A 21,321-nucleotide genomic window follows, 5' to 3' on the forward strand; every position below is an offset into this window, starting at 1 on the left:
ATTTTGGTTTTTGTCGTTCGCCGGCCAAAAACCCAAGTCAAAGGGTTGCTGCAACCGACGTCTCCGTTTGCCAAGTGTTTCATTTTGCATGAAAATTCCTTTTTTGCTATCCTTTTCGTTTGTTAGCTTTTTGAAACAAACAAAACCTTCTTATTCTAAATATTTAAGTTTTGGATAACTTGGATTTAATTATAAAATTAATTAGATATACAACATGGGGATAAATTAAGTTGAAATGTTGAATAAATAAATCAACATTGCTTCTGCATGCATTTTTATCAAGTAAAGCTAATTTCCCTGAGTTTGTGCAATGCATGGAAGTGATACTCCTTCCACTCTCGGACAATTATATATTTATATTTAAACGAAATAGTCCAAATTAACTCTCTCTGTCTCTCTCTATATAGATAATAAACAATCAGGCTATCAGTTTCCAATGAGGTGGAGCTCATATGAGCTGCAAACCTCTTCTTCCGGGTGTGAGAGATTGATGAATTTTTAAAACAGAACTGAAAATAATAAATGTTGCCCCCATGCAATAGTCCAAACCTCTACAGGTCAAGTCAAATAAAAAACAAAGAATGATTGGTGCATCAAGTCTGCAATGCATTATTTATCCATCAACATGGAAGCCACCGAAGACTAAACACAAAGGCATCTCTGTTTATCTCTCGCCAATTCCTCCTTCCTACCTCACCATATGGCCCCCAATTGCAATTTTCAAACCCAAACGCTGCGAGTAGTATAATCCCATGCCACGAAAATTTGAGGTTTCACCATATAGTATACATTTGTAAACATCTAAATTTATATTTGCGGATAGGCAGAGCTGGAGAAGGATGAAGAGGTGTCTAGAGTCTTTAGACAAGTTTTGCTACTACTCGGATCACAAAGGTCTTCATGGGTTGGAAAAGCCTGTTTTCAGAAAAAATTTAAGTCCGAGTTTTTCACCTAAATGATCCATTTAACAGTTTTAAAATAATAAAATATTTTTATTTAAATTTAAACTTAATTACAAAAATATATAAATATTAATATAAATTTATTACATAATTTTTAAATTTTTTGAATAATGAAGTAGGTTGGGCCGATCCAAGGTTTAAAAAACTAAACCAAATCCAACTCACAGGCTGCATAACCCATAAAACCCTCTTGTCACAAAATAAATTAAAAAAAAAAAACACATTTTCTTCTCCATGAATACTGATCCTAACTTGACCCTCGATTTTGAATGGTTAATGATTTTGGAGAGGTCTTTGGTAATTCCTCTCCTCCATAAGAATTCAATATGTTCTTCAGATGGTTCGCAAAAAGCTGAATGGATGAGATATTTTAACTTTTTCTTTGGTTGGCCGGATTATTTTAGAGAAATTGATTCTATTGTTCCAAACTATTTTATGCAAACTGCTTTGATTTCGATTTGGTTATGTGATGAAATAGAAAAGCTTGTGAGGAATTTTTATTTGGAGACTTATTAATGGAACTAGAAAGTATACTCTCGTTAATTGGGAAAGCTGCTGCCAACAATTAGCAAATGAGTTGGATTGCGTAGATCGAGGATCCCAGGAGGTTTGTTGGAATTGCATTGATAAAAGAAATTACTCATTTGTATGGAGCTCATTAGCTAGCTAATGTATGGCGTTTGATTGGAGAAAATATCAGTTGGTCCATAAGCAACGAGCTAAAACCCAAAATATGGAGCGATACATGAATTGAAACCTTTGAATGATCATCGAACTGATGGATAAAGGGGAGAGGAGGACCTTCGTGTTAATGAATGCCATGGTTGCTAGCATTGAGGATTGGAATTCGAGGATAAATTGAATCATTTTGCTGTTCTTGCAATAGCGGGAAATCAACCCACTAAGTGAGAATGTAGGCCTAGTTATTTGTACCTGGCGTTGATCTGAGTAATGGACGTTTTCAACAACTGATGCTTATAAATTTTTAACCAAGAATCTGGGAGCAGCCTAATAAGTTATGGCAACTAATACGGGGGAATAAAAGTCCACATCGTGTTAAGCAATTTATGTGGCTAGTGCTTAAAGGTAAGCTTCTCGCAAATGTCAAAAGGAATCGACGGTAACTCACTGACGATGCTCGGTGCGAGATTTGTGGAGACAACCATGAATCAACCCTCCACGTGACCCGAGATTGTCCCAATGCAGCCAGCATATGGAGGAAAGTTGCACCTCACGATAGAACTTTCAGTTTTTTTTTTTAAAATTTTATATCTTCACTACTCAATTGGGTTAGTGAGAACATTCAAAAATACTCACAATATTATGTTTGATAATTTGAATTGGACACACTCTTTTGTATTCTTTGCTGGAAAATATGGAAGCAAAGAAATTTGCTTGTGTTTAGAAGAGACCATTATGGTTCCTATAACACTCATGCGCAAGGCATTGCTAGCTTAGGCAAAGTCAGTGTTCAACAGTAGTGTTACGAGCAGCCACCAGGCTGTTAAAACTGTAAAGCTTGTGCCTTGTTGGCTGGTTAGCTCATGCATTTGGTTGGATGAAATTGAATTCAGATGAAGCATTGAAGGGAATTGACTTGAGAGACTCCTCAGGTCGATGGTTAATGGGATACAATCCAAACACTGGTTCTTGTTCAGTTACTAAGTTGGAATATGGGCTGGCATTGGAGATGGGTTTTTCACTGGGAATCCATATGCCGAATGAGAAGAATGCTCTGGTTAGGAGTATTAACAAACTATGCATTTAACTAACTGTGATATAAATGTTCTTAAACCTTATGTAATAACTGCTGCATAGTTTTGTGCTGTTAGAGCAAAGTAGGTAAAAGAAATCATAAATTATATATTCAAGTGTGTGATATTAAAATTATGCAGATGATTGAAATCTGATTTGATAACAAAATTGCATCATCCCCATCTCTCCTTATCAGCATTTATGCTTAAGTCCACTGCTACAAATTATAGCCCCGAATGTCCACCCACTCACATCACTTCCAAATTCAACACACTATGGAAGCGCCCCTAAAACTGAAGCACCAAATTCCTTATAAACTCTGTTGCTTCAGTCAGAAGGACTGCTCTGCTGACAAAGATTTACCCTAAATATGTTACAGCCATTGATTGAACATTAATTGGAAACCTAACTTGTCTACCCAATCTCGTTTTCTATTTTCTCTCCGAACATTTAAATCTTTTTCAGTTTTGTAATTGTAGATCTATTAAACATTATTAAATAATTTTTCTGAGAAAAAGAAAAATTCTAGAATCCCCTATCATTTTGTCTAGTATACCAATCATATAACCGGCTTCAACTTTCAATTCAAAGGAATAGGTTGGGAGAGAGATATTTTAGGGTTAGAAGGTTCGAGGAGTGGTTTTCACGCCAATAAGGCTCACTTGCCATTGCAATTTGCCGACACATCACAAGTTACTGAATTCAATTGCGATACACAATCCCTCCTCACCACTCGCCCTTCTTTTTTGTTGTCTTCTTCCTGCAAGACTCCACGTGTCAAAAACATGGACATGACAAGCATAAAATCTCCCCCAAGATGCTCATTGACAATTATTTAGGACATTACGTCGTGGTTTTCTTTTAATTTGGTCACTGTTGAAATTGTATGGTCATACTTGCATATATCGATCTCCCCTGTTTTCTTCTCTGTAAATTTTATAACTTGGAACCTAGACACCCATGGCTACTGTTTCTCAATTGAATAACTTTCCATGCAAGACCTTCTTAATAACCCCACAAAACAGTAACTTTACCTCAAAACTTCCGGTTCTGCCTCTAAACTCTACAAAACCAACTCAGAATTCGATCAAGAAATCTCAATTTTTGACCCAGAAATCAGTCCAGCCAAGGCCTGTTTTCCAGGTCCGTGCTTCGGACGCCGACGACGAATGGGGCCCGGACAAGGAGGAGCCAGTTGTAATCGAGAGTCCTGGAGTGGCCGTGGCGGAAGAGAAGAAGCCTGACGATGCGGGGGAAATAGAGAGCTTGAAGAAAGCTTTGGTGGATTCGTTTTATGGGACGGATCGTGGCTTGAAAGCTAGCAGTGAGACCAGAGCTGAGATTGTTGAGCTTATAACTCAGCTCGAGGCCAAGAACCCGACTCCAGCACCAACTGAGGCTTTGCCTCTTCTCAATGGCAAATGGATTCTCAAGTAAGTTTTTTGTCTTGCCCTTGCCGCTAATAAAAAAACTTCGGTTGATGGACTTTGGTTAATAGACTTATATGTAACTTAGACCAAAGAAAACTATGAAAAATAAAATCATAAAAAAAGCAGACGTAGTGTTGGACAATCTAACGCATGCTGATGTTTGATGTATTGAATTGTGGTTCAGGTACACATCATTCCCGGGTCTGTTTCCACTGTTGTCAAGGGGTCAATTTCCTTTAGTTAAGGTGGAGGAAATATCACAGACCATTGATGCCGAAAGTCTCACTGTGCAGAACTCTGTTCAGTTCGCTGGACCATTGGCCTCAAGTTCTATTAGCACCAGTGCTAAATTCGAGGTTCGAAGCCCCAAACGTGTGCAGGTATGTTCTTTACCGCTCTACTTTTCTTCTGTTAAAACTAATAGTGAAGTTGTTTTTGTCTTTCACAACCAATATTTGGAACGTAACTGAGCCTATCTGGTGTATCTAAGTTTTCTTTAATCATGACTATGCTAGTAGAGGAAACTGCTATGCTTTGCTTAATGCAAAAGAAATTAAAGATCTGGACTTTGGATGTAACTTAAAAATTTACTCTTGTTTCTTTATGAATATTTATGCAGATCAAGTTTCAAGAAGGCATAATTGGAACTCCCCAGCTGACAGACTCCATAGTGTTACCAGAAAATGTGGAATTTCTAGGACAAAAAATTGATCTCACTCCTATTAAGGGCTTGCTGACCTCTGTGCAAGACACAGCTTCATCTGTTGCAAAGACCATTTCCAGCCAACCGCCATTGAAGATCCCATTATCAAACAGCAATGCTGAATCATGGTTGCTTACAACATACCTTGACGATGAACTGCGGATTTCAAGGGGAGATGCTGGGAGTGTGTTTGTGCTCGTCAAGGAGGGCAGCGCTCTCTTGAACTAAACTCTGGGTTCCGGTTCTTCTTCTTCCTCAGCTATGTATTAGAGTTATCTGTTGTCGTGGTTTTTATTAAGACAGAATGTCAGAACTATACACTTATATGGGTAATACATGGTCATGGACTCTATTTGTTGTAACACTTGGTTCCAACTTGCTGTCTCAAGCAAGGAAGAGTTGGTATATACTACTTGAAACATATAGACATATCATCTATATATATGCCTATTCATGTATCTTCAACCAAATGTTTCAGGCCTTCACTCCGGAACAGCACCAAAGCAAACCGACCACATTGTCGTCCCACTTTCCATTTTTCCCTTCTGAAAGCTAGATAGACACCCTTAAGTGACGGATGTGCGGACAAACTTTATATCTCACCTTATGATACTTTTAGTTCACTAATCAGTAATTTATTATTAATCTTCTTGAATACGAGATTAATTGGTACATTTCCTGGTGCAAAGAAAGATGAATGTTTTGGGTAGTCTTGAAAATTTATTATTGATGTTTCTGCATGTATGTATGCTGTTATATGTCGATCTGTGAGGAAAACCTACGAAGAAAGGCAGGTTATTCGTATCATTGGCATGGTCTTAATTCGACTCTGTGTATCCTTAACTCCAGGCTTTAAAGTAGGGAAGTTATAACAAAGGGCACAAAGATCAACATCAATCTGCACAACAACGGGTGAAGAACACCCTTATACATGCTTAAGGCTTTATTTATTGTCTGAAATGATTAGGTCAGCATACATACACTGATACACAAGGATAAAACCTGATTGTAGGCTGCAATCAAATTTGATAAATAGAAAATATTGAAATATATAAAGAGAGGAGTCTATGCTTGTTATCTCTTATGCCAGGGAAAGCAAAAGCATGAAGAGGTTTTGTTGGTATTTTAGCAATAATATAAAACACAGAAAATATGAAAGAAAGATATATTGAAAGCACACTATAATCTATTGTATTGTTCATATTATATAGCAAAAAAATAACAAAAACCTGCAAGACTTACTCCTAAAAAGCATGCCACAAACACTTAACTTACTCCTAAAATCATGTAACAAAAATTTAAATCCCTAAAACTTGGTCTACATACTTATTATTAAGCAAGTCTAAGGCACATCCTCAACACTCCTCCTTGCATTAATAATTGCAAAAACCTAATTTATTTCTTAAAACTTTAAATCTAACTTTTGAAAGAGCCTTGGTTAATATATCTGCAATTTGATCTTTAGTCTTGCAAAAAATAGACTTGATTTCACCAATTTTTTGTTCTTCTTTCAAATGATATCTATCAATCTTGTTGTACCAGGCCCTAGAAGTTTGTTTAAGACCACATGAGGCATTATTTAATGTGTAGACTTTCTCCTCCTATCCCTTGACTTGGAATGCCTCGGGTTACTTTTCTCTCATTACTTCAATCCGTTTGTCATCCTTCTCAACTTCTTTAAACTTAGCAGACTCAAATACAACAATATTTCACTTTTCATAAATTTTAGATAAAGATTTTGTGTCACGAACTGGAACATCATCGGTGTTGTCATCAAAGTATTGAGGAGTCTCTAGCAATTACTTCATTGTTGACTTCTCCTCCATTAGATTTAGAGCAAAACTTTTCGCTTTCATTTTTACTTTGAATACATTTCTACCTTTTGAGTCTTTGATCAAACACCATTTGTCTTCAAATATGATCTTGAATCCTTTTTCAATCAACTGCCCAACACTTAGAAGATTTTGATCAATATTAGGCACATATAAAACATCAATTATGTGTTTCAAACTTGTTAAACTTTCAATAACCATTCCTTTTCCCTTAACTGGAATAAACTCATCATTTCCAATTTTTATTTTGGAAATGATAATTTTATCAAGTTCTTTGAAAAGTGTTGGGTCATTGGTCATGTGATTTGTGTAGTCGCTATCGATCAACCAAGAATCATTGGAGAAACATGTCGCCACAAAAAGGAACTCATCTTCTTATTGCTCAATAGATGCTTTTGCCTCTTCATGTTATTGAGACTTACAGACCCGCTCTATGTGCCCAATACTACCACATTTTCTCGTTGGAGAAACATGTTTCGTTGTTGTTATTATTGCTGGTCTCATCTTTAATTTTCTTGTTTTTGCCTCCTGAATTTTCAAACTTTGCTCGAAAAGCACCCTCTACTGATGCTTCTTGTCTCATCTTTGTAACACCCCAAACCCGACCTAAACGTTATGGTCGAATCTGGCGATGTCACATTGTAACACCCCTTACCCGTATTCGACGCCGGGATAGGGTACCAGGCATTACCAAAACACATACATTTATAAACGTATTAAACTGAGTTATAAAATTTCATACAAATAAAAAATTTCAAAATATTATCTTCGAATCGCTAATTAGGGCTTACAAGGCCCAATATATATACTCATTCGATCCAAGCCTTATAGCTATCACCATTTGTTCATTTCATAGCCATATATGAACTTATAATCCTTCACTTTCTCGTCATATGAATTTATCAATTATTACTTGCTTTTCGCAAGTACCTGAATTGATCCGTATCATCATATTCTTGTATCGTCATATTTTTCCTATTAAACCATTGTAATATATTAAATATTCAATATCTTGTAAAGATTCGTTAATTTATCCCATATACTTTCACACAGATTAATTCACAATTCACAAGTCTTATCATTTCAAAGCTTATAAGACACATGTACAAATCTATACTAACTCGTATGAGTCTCATACTCATTCATATGCTCAATAAATCCGTTAAATCATTTCAGCATCGAAGAATCCACATTATGTCAAAAACAATACTAATAACAATCATAAATCTTTTCATATTAATTTCATATATCACTTACTGAACTTCAAATATCATTTCATAAATATGTAATTCACTAACACATCTTGCCAAATACAATATCCAATTGGTGAAATCACTTAATTGAATTCAACTTCAACAATCACAATAAATCTATCACTTGAGTGTGAGTCCATGTAACACTTGCAAACTTTGTCAAATTAGTGAACGTCTTATGGAATTGAGTACTTTATTTTCTCGATGCCATAGTCCAACTATGGTCTTACACGTAATCACATAACATATACCGATGCCATAGCCCAGTTATGGTCTTACACGAAATTACATATCACTTATTGTCATGGTCCATCCATGGTATTTTCTGTCAATTCGTCTTTATCACTGAACGAAAGTACTCAACCCTGCGTTCTACTCAATTTGAACTTTCTTTCCAATTTATCTATCTTTCTCAACAATCATAATTCAACCATGAATATATATATAGAATAATACATTATGTCATGCATAATACTAACAAATAATTGTTTGGTTTCATCCATATGAATTTACAATTCAATTCATAATAACTAATTGAAATGAAACATTATGTGATTTCTAATTCAACATTTATCAAATATAATCGGCATATGACCAATTTATATACAAATCATTCATATATTTTATTTTTCCTCCTCCTCCTCTCCATTCCACATCCTTAATATACATAACACTCTTATAAATAACATTTTCTATAATTTTACTATTCACTCACAGGTATATTCAAAGTTATATATTCGAGTCAGAGTTATTAAATTATTTTTATCCGGAGCTAAAGAGCTCCAAATTAAGATCCGTTAATTTTACCTGAAACTAGATTCACATATATTCTTACCATAAAATTTTCAGAATTTTTGGCTTAGCCAATAAGTACAGTTTATTCTTTAAAATTTCCCCTATTTCACTGCTCGACAGTTCTGACCTCTCTTCACTAAAAATTAATTATCTCAATGTACAGAATTCGGATGGTACTTACATTTATTTCACTTGAAAATAGACTCATTCAGGGTTCTAAACATATAAATTTTAGCCTGTAATTATTTTGTTACAATTTTAACAATTTTTCAAAGTTAGAACAGGGGATTCCAAACTCATTCTGATCCTGTCTCACTAAACTTAAAATATCTCAAAATATATAAGTCTTTTGCTTGCTCTGTTTCTTTTATGTAAAAATAGACTTATTAAGATTTCATTTCATATCTTATTCACTCTATAATTCGATTTCCACCATTTTTGGTGATTTTTCAAAGTCACACAACAGTTTCTGTCTAAAACTATTTTGTTGCTAATTCTACTATTTCATAATTTCACTTTTTCACTTTCGATCACTATTCATTTCAATTCCACACATATATTCATCATTCAATTACACTTAATCGTTACATGATCTCATGTATTTTCACTTAGTCAATTTTCCGTTGAACACTCGGAATATACACAGATACATAGAGAATTAGCACATAAGTGCCACACTGATATGTAGCCGAAGCTACCATTGATATGTAGTCAGTGGTAGCCGTAGCTACCACTGAAATGTAGCCGAAGCTACCACTGATCAATAACACTGGAAATGTCCACGGGCCTGCTCACACAAGCTATCAGGTGTCTGTAACACATGCTAGATCACCCAGGACCGGGGACTCACTGTAACATTGTAACATTGGTCTCCAGTGACATGTCACTTGTATCCACTTCTATTCCTAAGTTCAACCAGGAATTTATACTTAACACATTATTTTAAACACTTTATCACTTGAATAATTCATGAAAAATTTTCCTTCCAAATTCAATATTAATTCACATATCAAATATAATTCATAATTTATAAAAATATATTGCTATTATTTACACATAACTTATTTTAGTACAACAATATAAAAATTTAGCAATTTAGTCTTTAATCTTTTCTTTTCTCTGATCAAGGTCGATTTCACTTCTTTCTTGATATATAATAACACATTTGACTTATTTAATACTCACATTTATCAAAACAGTTCTTGACCCAAACTTTGGAAAAATTACAATTTTTCCCCTAAACTTTTGCATATTTACACTTTTGCCCCAAAGCTCGTAAATTAAAATTCATCCCTTATTCTTATGTATTATGACATGCTGAACATTTTTTCCTTCTATGGTAACATCGAATTCCCACCCTAACACTTACTTATGAACATTAGGTATTTTTACCGATTATGTCGTTTTACTCGTTTTCACTTAAAATCGCTTAGCAAAAGTTGTTTAACATAATTTCAAGCTTCATATTTTACCATAAAAAATCAAAATAAACACATTTCACCTATGAGTATTTTTTCAAATATAAACCCTAGGTTAAATTATTGCTAGAATAAGCTAAATCAAGTTACCGGGACTCCAAAAACGTAAAGAACATTAAAAACGGGGCTTGGAATCACTTACTATGGAGCTTGGAAGTTTGAAAACCCTAATGGCTCCCCCCTTGTGAAATTCAGCCAAGGCTTGAAGATGGACAATTTTTTTTTGGCTATTTTGGCTTTTTTAATTCTTTTAATTACTAAATGACCAAAATGCCCCCAACTTAAAAATATCCTATTTCACTTATCTCATGTAGGGGTAAGCAAAATTCGATTTGACTCGAAAAAATCGAAAAAAAATTCGAATTTCGAGTTAAACGAATCGAGTTATTCGAATCAACTCGAATTTTTTTTTCAAATTTCGAGTTCGAATCGAGTTGAGTTTTCGAATTCGAATAATTCGAATATTAAACTATAATATTTTACATTTTTACCCCAAACTCCCAAACTTTTTTACTTTTCCCTCAAAACTTTTACTCCTTGTAATAGCCCGATTTAGGCTTAGTCGGAACAGTGGTTTCGGGACCACAAATCCGACGAAAAAAAAATGTAATGGCTTGAATTTTTAGAGGTGTCGGAACGGTGATTCGAGATCACTAAATTCGACAAATGGGTAGAAAATATTATTACTCTAGTAAGTATAAGTTAAATATGAAGTTAGGAAAATTTTTGAAATAGTGAATTGTGCACTAGAAATAAATATTAAAATAATTAGAATCGAAATGAGGTATCAAGACCTCGGGGATTTTAAATTGAGCCATAAATATTTTTATAAATATTTATGGAGTGTTAAAAAGTTAGTATTAAAGTTTCGTTAAGAAATTTTAAAGTTCCGATAATTAATTGAACTAAAAGGACTAAATTGTAACAAATGCAAAATTTTGGGAAATGATTAAATAGCTTAAATGATAAAAGGAAGAGGGCTTAAAAGGCAAATAGACCCAAGGTCTATTTGGGCTGGACGGCAGAGGCATGAAATCAGCAAGAAAGTAAGGAGAATTAAGGGCAAAATTGGAAAATTGTAAAATTTGCTTAATAAAGTTAGGACCCAAGTGGAATTATCTAGATTTCTCTTCATTTTTCTGAATTCTCATCAGCTAAAACACCATGGAAGGGCTTCTTCAAGCTGGTTCTTCATATTTTTATTACAAGTAAGTTCAATTCTTTACTATCTCTTGAAATTTTTGTATTTTTATGACTTTTACAACTAGGCCCACTTGTTAAATCCATTAGTTTTTGATTTTATGAAAGAAGTTGAAAGTTGATATGAATATGTGCTGGAAGTATATGATGATTTAGCATGAAATTAGAGCTTTAAATTGTTCATATGCTGATTTTATTGAAAGAATTGAATAGAAAGTGAATGTTTGGGACCTAATAGTAAAAGAGTTTGAAGATAGAGTTATATGTGGAAATTCTGAATTTCAATAGTTGTGTAACAACTTATAATGTCTAGTAAAGTACTAATTGAGAAAATTAGATTAATTGAGGGGTTAATTGAGAAAGGACCGAATTGTATAAACTGTGAAATTTGGGGCAAAATGGAAATCAACATTTTGCACCAAAGCAGTTTTGGACAGCAGCAGTAGTGTAACTTTGAAAAATCACCAAAAATTGTAGAGATTGAATTAGAGGATGAATAAAATATGAAACTAAAGCTTATTGAGTCTAGTTTCTTATAAAAGAAATGATGTGAGCAATGGAATTGTAAATCATGAGATATAATAGATTTTGTGAGACAATGTCAGAATGAATTCGGGTTCCCCTGTTCTGACTTTGGAAAATCATTAAAAATTGTACAAAAATGATTATGAGTTATAGTTTATATGGTTAGAATCCTTAATGAGTCTATTTTTAGAAGAAACAAGCTAAAACATCATCAGAATTCTGTACAATGAGATAATTAATTTTTAGTGAAGAGTGTTCGGAACTGTCAGACAGCGAAACAGGGGAAACTTTAAAGAATAAACTGTACTATTTGGCTGAACCAAAAATTATGAAAATTTTATGGTATGAAGATATGTGAGTCTAGTTTCAGGGAAAATTAACGGATCTTAATTTGGAGCTCTGTAGCTCCGGATAAAAATAATTTAGTGACTCTGACTCGGATAAACAGCTTTGAATATACATGTTAGTGAATATTGAAATTATGGTTAATGTTGTTTAAGTGTGTTATACACATTAAGGATGTGGAATGGAGAGGAGGAGGAGGAAAATTGGGAAATATATGAATGATTCGTGTATAAATGGTCATATGTTTGATTATAACTCATAAACGATGAAATATGAATGATGCTTATTTTTGTGCATTATTGGTCATGGTTTAAGCTCATGTGTGAAAATAAAGTTTCATAGTATGTGTGTATGGTATATTCAGTATATGATTTGGCATGAAATAATACCATGAATGGTTTATGAATTAACACATGTTGGTAAGCCTGATATATGAATAAATGATCAAATTGAGCGGAACGCCGGATTTGAGTACTTCTGATCAAGTGACAAAGTGATAAGTGGTAGCTTTAGCTACACTTATCTGATCAAGTGACAAGTGGAAAGTGATAAGTAATAGCTTCGGCTATACTTATCTGATCAAGTGACAAAGTGATAAGTGATAGCTTCGGCTACACTTATCTGATCAAGTGACAAGTGAAAAGTGATAAGTGATAGCTTCGGCTATACTTATCTGATCAAGAGACAAAGTGATAAGTGATAGCTTTAGCTACACTTATCTGATCAAGAGACAAAGTGATAAGTGGCTACACTTATCTGATCAAGAAACAAAGTGATAAGTGGCTACACTTATCTGATCAAGAAACAAAGTGATAGGTGGCTACACTTATCTGATCAGGGACAAGTGATAAGTGATCATACGTAAGACCATAGTTATACTATGGCAAAGTGAAAGTGAAGTACTCAATTTTCCGTGACCGTTCCCTAATTTGATTAAGGATGGTAAGTGACAAATGGGTCCAAAAGAATTAAAGTAAATGGATAAGTGGTAGTGTATTTATATCAGGACGATGTTGTTATTCAAACTAAAGTGATATTTTCATTGCTAAATTGAGAATTTCATAAATGTGTTATTGAATGGTATAATCAATAAACATTGAGTTAAATGGTAAATACGTATTAGTTTTGAATTTGATGTCATTGAATTGTACGTGAATTAAATGGAAATTGCTAGTGATATGATTTAAATTATGAGCATGAGAAATTGCGAATTGAATGAAATGGAAATGAAGCATTAAATTGCATGAGTATGTATCGGGTCTCGCAGGCCCTAATTATTATGATTATAATATTTTGAGGATATATTGTGAAAAGTTATAGAAACATGTTAATTATTTTGAAAGTTTTAATTTTGATGAAATTTTATAACTCGGTTAAATACGTTTACAAGTGTATGTGTTTTGGTAATGCCTCGTACCCTATTCCGGTGTTGGATACGGGTAAGGGGTGTTATATTTAGTGGTATCAGAGCTACGGTTTAGTCGGTTCTCGGACCAAACGTAGCATATGTGAGCCTAGCTATACATGCCATGTTATTACTCTTGATGATGTGATATCTCCGGGCTCTAACGAAATTGCTTTGTTAAGACAGAGATGATTTTCAATCGAGCTATTTTCGATAATGCTAAAAATGATATTGAGATAAATGAAATATACTCACGTTATGTTGGAATTTGGAAAGGTAAGTATAAAAATTTGTGATATGGATGTGTTCATGTATGAAAAGAGATGACTATAAGTTAAAAAAAAAAGTTGATGTTGTGACAAGCTCATCCAAGTATGTTGGTGATTATATAATGCTATGTGCTCAACATATTTGATTAAGTGAATATGATAAGCAAATTTACTTAAATAGATGGAACGTGTGTATGTACATCTGCTTGAATAAGTGAAATTAGTATGTTCATATGATAGAATCTTATGTTTAATTGTTAAATTAAAAATAATAAGATATTTTGTTTTATGTCTAAACCATGAATATTATAATAGTATGAAAAATTGAATTGGAAGTCAAATTGAGTAGAACGCAGGAATGAGTACTTTCGTTCAGTGATATGTGATGAATTGACGGAAAAGACCATGGTTTGACCATGGCAACATGTGAACATGTGATTATGTGATTCCGTGTAAGACCATAGCTGGGCTATGGCATCGGTAAGTGATATGTGTGATATGTGATTCCATGTAAGACCATAGCTGGGCTATGGCATCGGTAAGTGATATGTGATTTCGTGTAAGACCATAGTTGGGCTATGGCATCGGTATGTGATTTGTGATTACGTGTAAGACCATAGTTGGACTATGGCATCGAGAAAACGAAGTACACAATTCCGTAAGACGTTCTCTAATTTGGCAAATGTCGGTAAGTAAAATAGAAGCCAAGTATTGGAATTTAAATAGATATTAACGTTGAGCTTGAGTAAGTAAATTCGTTGTGTGAAATTGTGAGTGACAGAAAACATTTGTAATAAATAGATGTGTTAATTTGCTTGGAATGAATTACGTGGTTATGATGGTATTACATTGATGATGAATACAAAATCATATATATATATGTATCTATGAGAGCAAGTTGAAAGATTTATGACTTTACCATCACCCCCTTATCAGTATTGTTCTATGACGAAAATTATCTTGATGAGACAGATATATTTTTCAACTGAGTTAATTCTAATAGTATAGAAATAAATATTAAAATGTTTGAGTGAAAATGTATTGATTATGAGTTGAAACTCATAAAGGTATGGATCAAAGAATAAAACATTTTTTTTATTGATGAATGTTATAATTATACAAGCATATGAGTTATGATATTTGGATTATGATGCTATATAGAAATTTTGATTGTGAATTAGTGATTTGAGTTAGAATTTTGTGTTGGGAATAAAAGTGATTAAAAGCAAATGTTTATTAAATGCTTTGAGAATGTGAACTTAGTAATGAATTGGCTATTTGTGATGGTATGTGTTATGCGCATTTATGTGTAAGATAAATTTGAGGCTTTACTACACTCACCCCCATATTAGTAAAATGTTACAATGAAATTTGTGAGATTTTGGTTGAATAAGCTTACGAGTGTAGTGTTACAGAAGTTCGTGTACGGGAGAATAATAATGTGGTCGGATAAGTGAATGAATTAGAAAATGAGGACAATATAAAAAGAGAGAAATATTTGATAGTTCTGAAAACTACTCAGGTTATCAAAATGGATATCATTCTATATGGATTGTAATTTTTCGATACTTTGTGTAGCTTCAGATGCTGAAATATCGCTATCCTGATTTTCTTATGAATCTATGTGATTATCTATAAAAGATATGAAAATCCAAAATCATGTGTGAATTTGAAATATACTGTGGAAGTAAATCATTAACCTACCATCTGGTAAGATTTTCGGGGACGAAAATCCCTAAAGGGGGGGAGAGTTGTAATAGCCCGATTTAGGCTTAGTCGGAACAGTGGTTTCGGGACCACAAATCTGACGAAAAAAAAATGTAATGGCTTGAATTTTTAGAGGTGTCGGAACGGTGATTCGAGATCACTAAATTCGACAAATGGGTAGAAAATATTATTACTCTAGTAAGTATAAGTTAAATATGAAGTTAGGAAAATTTTTGAAATAGTGAATTGTGCACTAGAAATAAATATTAAAATAATTAGAATCGAAATGAGGTATCAAGACCTCGGGGATTTTAAATTGAGCCATAAATATTTTTATAAATATTTATGGAGTGTTAAAAAGTTAGTATTAAAGTTTCGTTAAGAAATTTTAAAGTTCCGATAATTAATTGAACTAAAAGGACTAAATTGTAACAAATGCAAAATTTTGGGAAATGATTAAATAGCTTAAATGATAAAAGGAAGAGGGCTTAAAAGGCAAATAGACCCAAGGTCTATTTGGGCTGGACGGCAGAGGCATGAAATCAGCAAGAAAGTAAGGAGAATTAAGGGCAAAATTGGAAAATTGTAAAATTTGCTTAATAAAGTTAGGACCCAAGTGGAATTATCTAGATTTCTCTTCATTTTTCTGAATTCTCATCAGCTAAAACACCATGGAAGGGCTTCTTCAAGCTGGTTCTTCATATTTTTATTACAAGTAAGTTCAATTCTTTACTATCTCTTGAAATTTTTGTATTTTTATGACTTTTACAACTAGGCCCACTTGTTAAATCCATTAGTTTTTGATTTTATGAAAGAAGTTGAAAGTTGATATGAATATGTGCTGGAAGTATATGATGATTTAGCATGAAATTAGAGCTTTAAATTGTTCATATGCTGATTTTATTGAAAGAATTGAATAGAAAGTGAATGTTTGGGACCTAATAGTAAAAGAGTTTGAAGATAGAGTTATATGTGGAAATTCTGAATTTCAATAGTTGTGTAACAACTTATAATGTCTAGTAAAGTACTAATTGAGAAAATTAGATTAATTGAGGGGTTAATTGAGAAAGGACCGAATTGTATAAACTGTGAAATTTGGGGCAAAATGGAAATCAACATTTTGCACCAAAGCAGTTTTGGACAGCAGCAGTAGTGTAACTTTGAAAAATCACCAAAAATTGTAGAGATTGAATTAGAGGATGAATAAAATATGAAACTAAAGCTTATTGAGTCTAGTTTCTTATAAAAGAAATGATGTGAGCAATGGAATTGTAAATCATGAGATATAATAGATTTTGTGAGACAATGTCAGAATGAATTCGGGTTCCCCTGTTCTGACTTTGGAAAATCATTAAAAATTGTACAAAAATGATTATGAGTTATAGTTTATATGGTTAGAATCCTTAATGAGTCTATTTTTAGAAGAAACAAGCTAAAACATCATCCGAATTCTGTACAATGAGATAATTAATTTTTAGTGAAGAGTGTTCGGAACTGTCAGACAGCGAAACAGGGGAAACTTTAAAGAATAAACTGTACTATTTGGCTGAACCAAAAATTATGAAAATTTTATGGTATGAAGATATGTGAGTCTAGTTTCAGGGAAAATTAACGGATCTTAATTTGGAGCTCTGTAGCTCCGGATAAAAATAATTTAGTGACTCTGACTCGGATAAACAGCTTTGAATATACATGTTAGTGAATATTGAAATTATGGTTAATGTTGTTTAAGTGTGTTATACACATTAAGGATGTGGAATGGAGAGGAGGAGGAGGAAAATTGGGAAATATATGAATGATTCGTGTATAAATGGTCATATGTTTGATTATAACTCATAAACGATGAAATATGAATGATGCTTATTTTTGTGCATTATTGGTCATGGTTTAAGCTCATGTGTGAAAATAAAGTTTCATAGTATGTGTGTATGGTATATTCAGTATATGATTTGGCATGAAATAATACCATGAATGGTTTATGAATTAACACATGTTGGTAAGCCTGATATATGAATAAATGATCAAATTGAGCGGAACGCCGGATTTGAGTACTTCTGATCAAGTGACAAAGTGATAAGTGGTAGCTTTAGCTACACTTATCTGATCAAGTGACAAGTGGAAAGTGATAAGTAATAGCTTCGGCTATACTTATCTGATCAAGTGACAAAGTGATAAGTGATAGCTTCGGCTACACTTATCTGATCAAGTGACAAGTGAAAAGTGATAAGTGATAGCTTCGGCTATACTTATCTGATCAAGAGACAAAGTGATAAGTGATAGCTTTAGCTACACTTATCTGATCAAGAGACAAAGTGATAAGTGGCTACACTTATCTGATCAAGAAACAAAGTGATAAGTGGCTACACTTATCTGATCAAGAAACAAAGTGATAGGTGGCTACACTTATCTGATCAGGGACAAGTGATAAGTGATCATACGTAAGACCATAGTTATACTATGGCAAAGTGAAAGTGAAGTACTCAATTTTCCGTGACCGTTCCCTAATTTGATTAAGGATGGTAAGTGACAAATGGGCCCAAAAGAATTAAAGTAAATGGATAAGTGGTAGTGTATTTATATCAGGACGATGTTGTTATTCAAACTAAAGTGATATTTTCATTGCTAAATTGAGAATTTCATAAATGTGTTATTGAATGGTATAATCAATAAACATTGAGTTAAATGGTAAATACGTATTAGTTTTGAATTTGATGTCATTGAATTGTACGTGAATTAAATGGAAATTGCTAGTGATATGATTTAAATTATGAGCATGAGAAATTGCGAATTGAATGAAATGGAAATGAAGCATTAAATTGCATGAGTATGTATCGGGTCTCGCAGGCCCTAATTATTATGATTATAATATTTTGAGGATATATTGTGAAAAGTTATAGAAACATGTTAATTATTTTGAAAGTTTTAATTTTGATGAAATTTTATAACTCGGTTAAATACGTTTACAAGTGTATGTGTTTTGGTAATGCCTCGTACCCTATTCCGGTGTTGGATACGGGTAAGGGGTGTTATACTCCTTCCCACTTTCCCCCCAAAACTTTTACTTCCCTCCCCTCCCAACCCCCCAATCTACCCAAAATTCATTTCCCACCAAAATTTTACTCTCCCATTTACTTTTTCTCAAAATTTTACTCCCAAAAACCCTCAAAACCTTTTATTTTTCCCCAAAATTTTTACTCCCTCTCACCCCTAAAACTTTTATTCCCTTCCCATCCGACCTCTCATCTACCCCAAACCCTCCCCCCTCCAATTTTTTTTAATATTTTCCCTCCAAAATTTTACTCCCCCTGTTTACTTTCCCTCAAACTTTTATTCCCCAAAACTTTTTATTTTCCCCCTAAACTTTTACTTCTCACCCTTTACTCTCAAATAAAAAATCAAAATTATCCAAAAAAAACCACTAAACTAATAATTTTATTTATATCTACTATTTATATTATTAAATTAAATTTCACATTTTATATTATTTATATTATTGAATTGTTTAGTCATATTGAATATTTATATTAAAATTGAATTATTAATTATGCCATAAAATATTCGTGTTAAAATTTTAGGATGGTATCAATTTCACATTTTGTTTTTAAAACAACTTTTATTAAAAAAATCATATTCATACATTTAATATATTTTTTAATTCCAAAATACATAGTGACAAGAATTTGAAAATAATTGAAACAACTAAGCAAGCAAAGAAGCTAACCAGTATATAAAAAATTAATAAATAAATTATGAGTTGATGAAAGTTAATAAAAAAATTGATTAAGATAGACAAATTTTATTACGATGGGTGACAGTAGTTATAAGGACCCAAAATTATTTTTTAAAATTTAACTCGAACAAATATATTCGATTCGATTCGATTCGATTCAAATTCCATTTCACTCAACTCGATTCGAGAAAACTTCAAATAAAGTTAGGATGATAAAATGAGATTCGAAAACTCGATTAACTCAAAAATTTTTGATTCGATTCGATCGAATGCTCACCCCTAATCTCATGTCCATTTTTGTCCAACAAGTTAACCAATGGTCTAATTTCCATTTAAGGATCTCTAATTTAAAATTTCATAACAATTGGACACTTTTAACATGTAGAATTCAACTTTTGCACTTTTTACAAATTAATCATTTTTTCTAAATTGAGTGCCCAAATGTCGAAATTTTCGAACAAAATTTTCACAAAATCATTCCATGAAATCGTAGACCATAAAAATATAATAAAAATATTTTTTTTTTCTCGTCGGATTTGTGGTCCCGAAATCACTGTTCCGACTAGGCCCAAAATCGGGCTGTTACAATCTTTCTCTTTTGTTTTGGAGCTTGTAATGCATTCACTAATTCTACCAATGATATACTTGAAAAATCCTTAGATTCTTCTAATGAAGAAATTTTAGACTCATATTTTTCAGACAAAGTGACAAGAATTTTTTGCACTATTTGATATCGGAAAAATCCTTACCCAACAATCTTACCTTGTTTACTACGCCCTCCAACTTGTCAGAATAGTCTTTAATAGTTTCTGTCTTCTTCATTTTCATCATTTCAAACTCGCTGATTAGATTGCGCATTTGCATGTTTTTTGTTCTTTCATTGCCCTCGTATTCTTTCTTGAGCTAGTCCCAACTTTTTTTTGCTGACCCCAAATTCATGATTCTTGTAAATATTTTGGAAAAGACATGCTTTAGCTTTAGACTTCCTTGTCTTCTTCTCTTTGTGAGTCTTCAGTTAATTCATCGTTGGATTTGCTGGCAAAAACGGAACATCATAGTTTCTTCTACAAATATCCATTGCATCAAGATAGACTGTCATTCTAACATTCCAAACTTAATAGTTACCACTATAAAAGATTGATGGAACAATATGAGAAAACGTTATGTCAATTTCTCTCAACTCATAGATCCGATAAGATAAAAGCTCAGATACCAACAGGTTTTCATGCTGCGCTATCCATCATTATACACTGCATTATACACTGCTCATTATTATTTATTTACTTAGCCAGAGTTACTGGAAAACCCCAGCTTAATAAATACTCATCCCATGCACATTATACATTGCTCATAATTATTCAAGACTACTAGACCATTTCTCTGAGGAAAAATATATAAAAAAGAATCGCGTTTTCTTTTCAATGGCGTTTACAACATAAGAACAAATTAGTGCAAACTTCATGGAAAACTTCTAGTATAATGCCATGATACTCCTCTGAATTCATAGATACATAATAATTCAAGAGGTTGCGAAGGTCCTTTGGCTCTTGAATCCGGTTCGCCTTAATCATCTCGACCATAGACTTACTAAAATCTTCTCTTGGATCGTAAGAACACTTCTCCATGGCTACCATAACAATGAATTTAGTCCCTTCACTACTTTGCCGCCTTCTTTCGACATTATGCCTTGTCTCCTGCCTTTCTCTGATCATTTGGTCTAATCTCTCTTGAACCATGGCGTGTGCTAGACTCGATATTGATGCGTATCGATCTGAATTGGAGCTTTCTGCTTCTTCTGAAGAAGAGACACTAAGCCTGCAACTGCAGCACAATGCCTTGCATCCTCTCTGTTGAAGCCCTTGCTGCTTGTGTTCTTTGGAGGCTTTCATCTTCTAGCATGGACGTGAACCATTGAAGCAAAAATTTGTGCCA

The 21,321-nt window shown here is 33.2% G+C and overlaps 2 protein-coding genes across 2 annotated transcripts; one reads left to right on the forward strand and one right to left on the reverse strand.

The window, feature by feature from the left end:
* Positions 1-3,201: 3,201 nt before the first annotated feature.
* LOC107905894 (plastid-lipid-associated protein, chloroplastic) lies at positions 3,202-5,308 on the forward strand. The gene is made up of 3 exons (XM_016832676.2): positions 3,202-4,150; positions 4,332-4,527; positions 4,767-5,308. The coding sequence occupies exons 1-3, from the start codon at positions 3,678-3,680 to the stop codon at positions 5,076-5,078; spliced, it is 981 nt and encodes a 326-aa protein (XP_016688165.1). The 5' UTR covers positions 3,202-3,677; the 3' UTR covers positions 5,079-5,308.
* Positions 5,309-20,807: 15,499 nt separating this feature from the next.
* Positions 20,808-21,278, reverse strand: LOC107902866 (probable transcription repressor OFP9). Its single transcript, XM_016828977.1, has one exon. The coding sequence runs from the start codon at positions 21,276-21,278 to the stop codon at positions 20,808-20,810; it is 471 nt and encodes a 156-aa protein (XP_016684466.1).
* Between the last annotated feature and the right edge of the window lie 43 nt (positions 21,279-21,321).

Source organism: Gossypium hirsutum, chromosome D05 (assembly GCF_007990345.1).
Source record: "Gossypium hirsutum isolate 1008001.06 chromosome D05, Gossypium_hirsutum_v2.1, whole genome shotgun sequence".
Classification (NCBI taxonomy): domain Eukaryota; kingdom Viridiplantae; phylum Streptophyta; class Magnoliopsida; order Malvales; family Malvaceae; genus Gossypium; species Gossypium hirsutum.